The 10,127-nt window shown below is 39.2% G+C and overlaps 1 protein-coding gene across 4 annotated transcripts in view; it reads left to right on the top strand.

The window, feature by feature from the left end:
• The first annotated feature begins 339 nt into the window (after window positions 1-339).
• Window positions 340-10,127, top strand: part of uxs1 (UDP-glucuronate decarboxylase 1) — a 51,880-nt gene continuing 42,092 nt past the window's right edge. Inside the window, exons 1-4 of one of the 4 annotated variants that reach the window (XM_034110033.2) lie at window positions 340-489; window positions 907-1,129; window positions 3,734-3,761; window positions 5,892-5,940. In XM_034110033.2, coding sequence (XP_033965924.1) covers window positions 1,039-1,129; window positions 3,734-3,761; window positions 5,892-5,940 — 168 coding nt within the window. In that variant the 5' untranslated portion in view covers window positions 340-489; window positions 907-1,038. Of the gene's footprint in view, window positions 554-906; window positions 1,130-3,733; window positions 3,762-5,891; window positions 5,941-10,127 lie in introns of all 4 variants that reach the window. The other 3 variants (XM_034110031.2, XM_034110032.2, XM_034110034.2) reach the window with 3 other exon arrangements.

Genomic DNA, 10,127 nt, shown 5'->3' with positions numbered 1-10,127 from the left:
ATATTACCCTATGAGCCAACCACACAGAGAGCTTACAGCACCAAACAGGCTGCAGTGGTTCAAGTGGGAAAATCAACAAGGTGTTCAACAAGGTGACTTTACTGCCCTGTGGAAAGTTTCGTGTGATTGAATGAATGAGCCATTGTATCATTGCTAAATTAAATGTTTCGGCAACTCGAAAGCCATGATCCCATAAAGGATGATGAAGATTTGGTACATAGCGTACTATTTATGTTATCTGTAAAATAAAAAGTTGTTAGATCGCTCATAAAACACAACTAAATGACTTTTATTATTGGAGGCAAGTCAAAGGAGCGTCACGCAGTCTCTGCAGGAAAAGTCAGGCTGCTAAATCGAGCAGTGAGTAATCGCTCATCTGCTATCCCTCCTCGGCCCAACAGAGAGGAGCAAAACTCCTTCATGAGGAAATGTCTGCGCACTTAAAATGAGAACCTATTTTATTTTCAAGCCACTCACCTGAAAACAAATGTGAGGCAGGATTCGCGTCTTTTGTTTTTCCAAACGGCAGCTATGAACGTGAGAAAAAAACGCTGTCAGTTAAGTAGCCTGCTAGCTAGCCGTAGTTAATTGCTAAAGGGGTGCTAACGGCTAACCGTTTATCTTTACTGTGTTATTGTTATTGAAGTAGACGTGTTTTTAAAGTATAGTTTACGTAAGATGTGATGTGTTGTGTGTGGTTAATCGGGGGGGACATGTCGCTGATAAACAAGTGTACTAGTAGATGTGAGTGTTGACAGTGTAGCTTTGCCACCTGGTTCTGTTTGCTACCTGTGTTCAACAGCTAGCCACGTAAACTGCTCCTGCCTGGTGTTGACGTAGCAGCAGCAGCTAGCTTTCCTGTCCTGCTGCCAATCTCACATTGCCCCATTCTTTTATATGAATTAGGATCTCCACCTCGTTGACAATCTCCTTAGCAAACCAAACACACCCCGAACAGCACTAATGACATGAAGAAGTGTGAGTCAAAATGCTTTAGCTGGACTTGATTGTGTTCCTGGTGCTTGTTGCATTGAGCGGATGATGAAGCGGATCATCTGGCTGATATCAGGATTAAACAGACGAATGATGAAGCTGCTTTTTGCCCTCGCTTTGATCGCCTACATTGCCTGTAAGTACTCGGAATGTCTCTAAACTGTTAAACTGTCATAGTTCCTTTGGTGTTATGTCACCTGAAAACTTTGAGGAATTTAAGCTGACACAAAACAACACATTGTTTGGTGAATCAGCCTCCTGGAGACATGTTAAAGGGTTCAAGCTCAACATACAGAACACAATAGCTGTTTGACAGGAATGTCTCTCACCTGTTAAACTGTCATTCCTGTGTCTTTATGTCACCTGAAAACTTTAAGGAATTTCAACTGACACAACACATTGTTTGTTGACTAAGCCTCCAGACTTAGTGCCCTCATACAGGAAAAAGCAGCTGGAATACAGGGATGTCTGTCTGTCATCATAACTGGGAATTCATGTCTCCTGAACACTTTGAGAATATATTATGCCGGGGCCAAGTCTCCAGACTATCAAGTGTTGAAGGGCTCAGATTCCGAATGCAGGACACATCCATTGTACACATTACACAAATGTTTGTTTATTAGTGTTTCCCCTTAAATGTAACATCTCAGATCCAATTTTATACGGAGAGAAGGACAGTGTTATGTTAGAAATGGAAGGGGAATTAAGCTTTTCAACTAAATGTACATCTATGGGAAGTAACTACTGTTCTAGTATTCAGTGGTGTCAGCTTCTTTAATATGAGGTCAATGTTGGCTCTTGGAAGTTTTGTTGCACAATTCTCACCAAGTTAAATTCATCTAAAAATGTCCCAGACAATTAGTTTAAAACTAATTTACAGATTAATCGATATGAAAAAAGTTGTTCATTGCAGTTTCATTGGTATTTACAAGAAGTAAATTGTTGTTGCAATTCTTGTGATGCAACATAATTTCAGTACTTCCCAGTCAACCATTTCTATTTTTGATTGACTTGAAAACACCCTATAATTTGGTGATGCGTTTTGGTTTCATTTGGTTTTCATATTTGCTGATTATTTTGTCTTGTAACACGTTGTACGGTTGAACTGACATTGAAGGGTCACAATGTGGCTGACAACAAGAAATCAAGATAAGTTGTTTGAGCATCGCTGCAGTCAACAACATCTTTGCCAAGATCTCGACAAGTCCAGGCACAGTCAAGTCTGATTTAGAAGCAAATGAAAATAGACTTGAGACAGATCCAATACTGTCAAAACTGATCCTATCATAAGGCTATGTTCAAATTACAAAAGTTCATACAAAAGGAAATTAGATTTTCTGCTCATTTGACACAGAAATCAGATTTTGGCTCGATTCGTCTGTGCTGCTAAATCAGATCACTTACCATGCGCCACTGTGTGAACAGTAATACTGGAATTACTGTCTTTATCACCTCTCAATCTCTATGTATAACTTAAGACCATATATATGTATATAAAGCTTAAAGGTCACCTATTATGCAAAATCCACTTTTTTTACGTCTTTTATACAAACATGTGTCCCCTCTGTGTAAAGAGATTCTGAAAGTTTCAGGAAAAAATATTTGCTCACTTTTTGTCCTGATCCATTTATATTAGGGATGCTCCGATCGCCAATTTTGGGACCGATCGATCGGAGCATCCCTAATTTATATACAATCCTGTCTTACAATGATGTCATAACGAGTTTTTGGCTTGTGTGGCCAATAGTCAAGCAAAGATTAATGGGCATCTCTGTTAATCCTGTATTATTGTGCCATTTCCCTGTTGTTAACAGTTATCTCTAATCAAACCTTATCACAACCAAATAGCTTGTAAGACTATGACAAAGTAGGAGACACACCATTTTTCTAACGTTATTGTAATTTATACAATTTAGGGGAATTTATTGGCTGACAGGTAATAACATATTCAGAACTATGTTTTAATTAGTGTATAATCACATGACACTATTGTGTTTTTTGTTTCTGCTAAGGAGATGTTTGAGGCAATATAAAATAGATATTAAGTAGGGAACTATGACCTTTTTAAGCACAGTTTAAAATATTATAATCACTATTAAATCAAATATTAAAAAAGATTGAAATACCCGTTATTTTTGAATTGTTGTTTTTTATGACAATAACAAAGTATAAACAGCATAACATTAAGAATATTTGAACGTTGACAGCGTCTTCACTCACTCTATTTTGGGCAGAGTGTGAAGTTTGGTAACGTAGATCACTGTGTTCCTGATTTAGCAGAGCTCACTGCTGCTATCAGATGATTACACTCCTGTAAATACCTTCACACACCGCACATCTGAAATACACATTGTTGTAATATAGTCTACTCAAAATCGGCCTATTATGGCCTGACACAGCCTTCTTAGGGGGTCAGCACCTATATTAAGTGTGAAGATTAAATAAAATAATAATAAATACCAAGATCTGAAAGACAAGGTATTTCCCGGTTGGAATTCAACACTAATGCATTCACTAATAGTCCGATTTTTCACGGATCAGTTTTGATTATTTACAGATCAATAATTGACATCAGACAATACACATGCTGAGAAAAAGAAGATAACCATGGGAGCTTTTCCTGCTCGCTTGTCTCTCTTTGGCACCTTTTCTCTTATCTACGGACTAATGTGACACGGCACTTTACATGTACTTTATTCATGATTCATTTGGTGACAAGTTTTCTTTTTCTCTCTTTCAGCTGTCTGGGGAACATATACCAACATGAGGTACAGTAATGAATGTCTGACTACTTCAATGTGAAATATGTACCAACTGCAGTGTAGCTGAAGTCTTGGTTTTAAAACACATTTGATCAGCAGGAGTCATTTTTACCTCTTGAAGAAAAAGAAAGGTGTGATAAGATAATGGCAGCAATCTTTTCTAATGCATAGAAATATGGATATAGACAATATCAATATATACTTTTTGATATTATGACAACAACTGACTTTTAATGGAGGATTTTACTCGTATGTCCCTAGTACTGTATGTTAATGGTAGGGTTGGAAGTCTTAATAATAATAGATTTAATTTGTTAGCGCTTTTACAGGTGCTCAAAGACGCTTTACATATATAGTTAAAATAAAAATAAAGGAACAACAAATAAATATATAGTTAAAGTCAAATAATACAAAAACAATCACAAATTAAAAGCCAGATTGAAGAAGTGAGTGTTTTTAAGGTGGTGAGGTCAGTGCAGTCTCTGATGGGTTGGGGGAGTGAGTTCCAGAGGGAGGGGGCAGCGACAAGAAGGCTCTGTCCCCCCAGGTCCGGTGATTGGTGCGGGTGGGGATGGATAGGAGGTTGGCTTCTGATGAGCGGAGGCAGCGGGAAGGGGCGTGGTGGTCCAGCAGGTCTGTGAGGTAGGGGGGGGCTGATTGTTGAGGGCTTTGTGAGCAATGAGGAGGACTTTGAAGTTGATTCTTTGACGGACGGGGAGCCAGTGGAGGTTCTGGAGGCCGGGAGTGATGTGGTCTCGGTGTGGTTGAGGAGGCGGGCAGCAGAGTTCTGGATATGTTGTTGAGTTTATTGAGGAGGTTGGATGGTATGCCGTAGAGGATGCTATTGCAGTAGTCGAGTCGTGAAGTGATGAAGTTCAGATGGGTTTTCAGAAAGTGGGGGGGGGGAGACAGACATCTTGCAGGTAATGGAGGCAGTGATTGCTGAAGGTGAGATGGATTTGAGATTTCTGTAGGTTATTGTGCGTTTTTGCTTTTGGGCGGGAATGTTGATGTCCATGATGATGGCCAGGTGATCAGAGATGTGGAGATTGAGGCTGGACAGATGATGGATGGTGAGACCAGTGGAGCAGACCAAGTTCAGGTCTTGCGTCATGTATAGCTCACTAACAACGTGCTTCAAGTCAATAGCTATTTTCTCTGGCTTCGTGATGATTGCCGCAATCATCTTATGCCGTTCACTCGTATGAAGAGATATTTTTTGGGAGGAGCGGGAAGTTAAATGAGGTTAATCACTAGTCATGATGAGTGTGATGATTATCAGCATGAGCCATTGTGCTGCTGGGTGCAATTTGACCTGTTTTATTGACTGTCTCCTAAGGGTTAACGTCATCAAATAGGGACTATTAAAATGTTGTTTTACACTCGGTTATCAAATACAACATATGTTTTAGACCTCATACTTACTGTGGACCGTACAGAGCTAAATCATACTGCTGCATACATATTTATTATTTTTTATTTTAATATTTATTACTTGGTACAAAACGGATTCCTTTCAGTTATAGCGATGTCGTTGAGATGATAAATATATTGGCAGGATTGGTGGATTAGAGAGTTATTGATTTATTCACAAGACAAATGTTATTTCCCTCTCAAAAGGAGGGGCATGTTAAAACCAAATAATTAAAGTAATTCATCTGTTGTATTTTTAAATGAATGTATAGCGTCAGAAGTTATTATTCTAAAGATATGCTCTATCTTCAGTGTTTTTTTTATTTATTTTTATTTGAATGAATAATGTCCATTTGATTTAATTCGATTTTTTAAAATATAATTTGCAAAATGTTTTTTTATTTTTCTAAAAATATTTTTGATCTTTAATATTTTTTCAGTTTTGTATGCATACTTCTTGTTAAACATTAAGCTGTCTTTGGCTCTTTTTCTGCTGGAGCAAATGTACATTTCCCCTCTGTGGGACGAATAAAGGAATTCTGATTCTGAAGATACACGTAGAGATATTGTGATTAATGTGGGATTTTAGTCGTGTAAATATCCACTGTTAATGTGTGGGTTTGTGTGTTATGTGTGCTCAATAAGTCAATATCCCTGTTTTCCCTGGCTTTGTGAAGATTGCCTTCTCTTATCCTTTCCTTGTCTTTAACTCTCTGATCCTAGATCAATACAAGAACACGGAGAAATGAAGATTGAGCAGAGGATTGATGAAGTGAGTCTGACATGTCTTTTACAGGTTCAATAATATCTATTGAACGTTAGCGCACATACTAACTCTCTTTTTAATGTATGTATTATTCCACATGTACGTGTATAAAACATTGAAGGCATTATTTTGATATGCGTTCATTTGCAACCGCTACATGCTTTAGCCTAACATTGATTTATTAGTTTGACCCTGACCAATACAGTGCAGCCTTAGCTTAGTCATTTACTGTAAGCCTGGGATGTTCAATTTGTTTTTTGCATTGCTAACACGAATCCAATTATACACTTATCACGTGACTGATAGCAAAATGTGTTGTTTTACACACTTTTCCCTTACTGTCTGAACATCAAAGTGCCCCAATTTATTAAAGGGGACCTATCATGCAAAATGCACTTTTGTACGTCTTTTATACATGAATATGAGTACAGAGTTTCAGTTAGATTTCTTTTCGCTGGTCAACATGTCCGTTAAAGTTTAAATCTTCCGGACAAAATTAGAAAAGTGCCGGTCAAAGGTCTTTAAAACAAATGAATAACGTCTCTATATAATCATATAAGAATAAAACACGGAGGACAGAGATCTATTTTTCTCCCCCTCTTCTGAGAGCCCAGCAGCTGATCAGAGCACGCTTCCCTCTCCTGCAGGGGGGCGTGGTCAGCTGCAGCTCATTTGCACTAAAGCTACGTCACAGAATCAGCCCCTGCAAAAACAGGGCTGGAAAGAGCAAATAGAGCGAAATGAGGCATGGCTCAAATGCATGATCTGTTTGGTATTTTGAAAAAAAACATGTTTTATATAGGTATGGCCCTACAATATATTGTTCAAATATAGCACGATAGGTCCACTTTAAAGGGGACCTATACATGAATGTGTCCCCGGTGTGTCAGGGAACTCACCAAGTGTCAGAAAACACAACCCTCTCTATTTTCCTCCATACCCAAATCTCTAAAAAAGGGGCTGCAACAGATCTGATGCAGACTGATCCAGATTTGAACACTTTACTGACGTCAGTAAAGTGGCGCTACGGCTATTGGTAAATTCTCAACCTATCAGGGGAATGAGAGGTTGGGCCACGGCCGGCCATTGCCGCTCGAAAGCGCTGGAGACGCTGTAGTACATATGCCAGGCCTGTAAGTGGCGCTGTAGTCTGCCACAAAAGCAGCGAAGAAGACTTCCCGCGCATGGTTGCCCTTCTGTTTATTCTCCGCTGTGGCTCTTTTTCTCCCTCCCCGAGGAAAGCGTTTGCGCCTCCTGCTTTAAAACAAATGAATAATGACTCTATTTAATCATATGTAAGGGATAATGTGCAGCGACGCGGTCATTATGGGGAAAAGAACACCGACAGGCTGATCAGGAGCCCGACGCGAAGCGGAGGGATCTAGATCGGCATGAAGGCACATTATGCAATGTGCACATTATCCCGCTTATTACACATGGCCACATTCTCGACAAAGTAACGACATGACTCCCAATATTAATTTAAATGCTTTTATGGATTTAGAAAATGATTTTATTGATTTAAAAAATGGTTGTATTGATTTAAATTGACATGCATCCACAAAGAAAAATAGTCCGTTGTTACCGTCTGAACTAACGTAGCAACGGCAGGAACTGCTTCAATAGTGTTTTTGAGGAGCTTTTTGATTACAGATTTGAAAACATTGTTGCTTTCTTTTCAAAAGTAGCACAATTAATGATGTCAAACCTTGGGAGAGTATCTAGATATCCCTGCCCTAATGCCAAAGGAACTGCACACTGAATACGTGTCGCCGTTTGATGTCTATGTCTGGACCGCTGCGTAAAAAGGAGGGTTTCTGCCCCATTACTTCTCTTCTTACTTCTATAAGAATAAAACACGGAGGACGGAGATCTCTTTTTGTCCCCCTCTTCTCCCCGCTGCAGCCTAGCAGCTGATCTCAGAGCACGCTCCCCTCTCCTGCAGGGGGGCGTGGTCAGCTGCAGCTCACAGAATCAGCCCCCTGCAAAAACAGCACTGGAAAGAGCAAATGGAGCGAAATGAGGCATGGCTAAAATGCAGGATCTTTTTGGTATTTTGAAAAAAAAACTATATTTATATATTTATATAGATATGGCCCTACAGTATATTGTTCAAATATAGCATGATAGGTGCCCTTTAAATGAGAAACTTTAATACATGGACAAACTTTAAACAATGGCTAAATTATTAGTCCCTGCCTGCCAGTAGCTTTGCCGATATCTGTGTTGATAGGTAATAGATTAAGAGCGGTGAATGATCTTAGATACAGGAAGCACTCAAACGTCTGTGTGAGTTTATCTAATTTAGCAGTGATTCCATGTCAGCCACAGCTTGTTACAAAAAACATGACTGATAGTGTGTTTAACGAACTTAAACTAGCTTTATTAAATGTCAGGTCTTTGGCAGGAAAAACATTTTATCACTGAGCACAATCTTGATTTTATGGAAACTTTGATTCTTTTGAATATGTGGCCCTTCAGCTGAAATGCTCCTCTCGAGCTCTGTTCCTAAATATCTATAGGCCACCCAAATACTGTGCAAGCTTTTTTGATGACCTTACTGAACTGCTGTCTATAGTGTGTATTGACTTTGACCGTCTAGTCATTGTTGGTGATTTTAACATCCATGTTGACAACCCCCAGGACAGAGGGGCTAAATAACTGTTTTGTGTTCTTGATAGCTATGGACTGACTCAGCATGTGACGGAGCCCACGCACAATAAGGGGCACACTCTGGACTTAATTATCTCAAAGGGTCTGAATATCTCTAAGGTTGTGGTGACTGATGTTGCACTGTCTGACCATTCCTGTGTTTTCTTTGAGAGCTCTATTTCTGTTCACACAAGTGTTCAAAAAGAGGTAACCACAAAGCGATGTTTAACTGAAAATACTAGGGAAATGTTTACTCAGAATTTTTCTTCCACACTTGCCCCTGCTAACACCTCAGTAAATGAGCTAGTAGATCATTTTAATTCAAAAATTAAAAATGTTATAGATGCCATTGCTCCAATTAAGGTAAAGGAAGTGACCGGGAAGAAAATATCTCCATGGAGAAAGGCCATGACCGTTAAAAAAGAGAATGTCGAAAAGCTGAACGCAGGTGGCGAAAAACAAATCTCCAGGTTCACTTTGAAATTTATAAAGAGAGACTTGGCCTTTATAATTTGGAATTGAAAAACGCATGACAATCATTCTTCTCTGACATCATTACCAAAAACAAAAACAACGCACGTGCCTTGTTTGCTACCGTCGACAGACTAACTAACCCCCAGTGTCAGTAGCCTCTGAATTTCTATCCACCAGGGCGTGCAATGATTTTGCCTCCTTTTTCACTGACAAAATTCAGAAAATCAGACAAGCAGTCAGTGCCTCTGCATCAGGAACAGCAAATGTGTTGTCTCTGTGTCCACTTAACATCAATTCAGACATCATGACACAATTCCATCAGATTAATGATAAAAACCTGGAGGACATTATACAACTTCTGAAATCCTCCTCCTGCTGCCTTGATATTATTCCAACAGGATTTTTCAAAGATGTTTTGCCTTGCATGGCCTCAGAACTACTTCATATAGTAAACAAATCTCTTCACTCAGGTATTTTTCCACAGGCCCTGAAAACTGCAGTCATTAAACCGCTCTTAAAAAAGAATAATCTAGATGCTTCAGTAATGAACAATTACAGGCCCATATCAAACCTGCCATTTCTAGGTAAGATCATTGAAAAAGTTGTTTTTCAACAGTTGAGTAATTTCTTGCATTTAAATGGTTGTTGCGATGTGTTCCAGTCAGGCTTTCGTCCAAACCACAGCACTGAGACTGCTCTTGTAAAGGTCTTTAACGACATCCACTTAAACACAGACAGTGGCAGAACTTCAGTGTTAGTATTATTAGATCTCAGTGCTGCGTTTGACACTGTTGACCACAGCATATTACTCGACCGACTGGAAAACTGGGTGGGACTTTCGGAAACAGTTCTAAATTGGTTTAAATCCTACTTAAAGGACAGAAACAACTTTGTTTCTATCGGTAAATACACATCTGAGTTGACAAATATGACATGTGGGGTTCCTCAAGGCTCCATCTTGGGGCCTCTTCTCTTTAACATCTACATGCTACCACTGGCTCAGATAATGAAGAACAACAAAATAAGTTACCATAGCTATGCAGATGACACACAAATGTACGTAACAA

This window comes from Pseudochaenichthys georgianus, chromosome 21 (assembly GCF_902827115.2).
Source record: "Pseudochaenichthys georgianus chromosome 21, fPseGeo1.2, whole genome shotgun sequence".
Lineage (NCBI taxonomy): Eukaryota > Metazoa > Chordata > Actinopteri > Perciformes > Channichthyidae > Pseudochaenichthys > Pseudochaenichthys georgianus.
The sequence above is the reverse complement of the archived record's forward strand: the minus strand, read 5'-3'. Positions and strand labels throughout refer to the sequence as shown.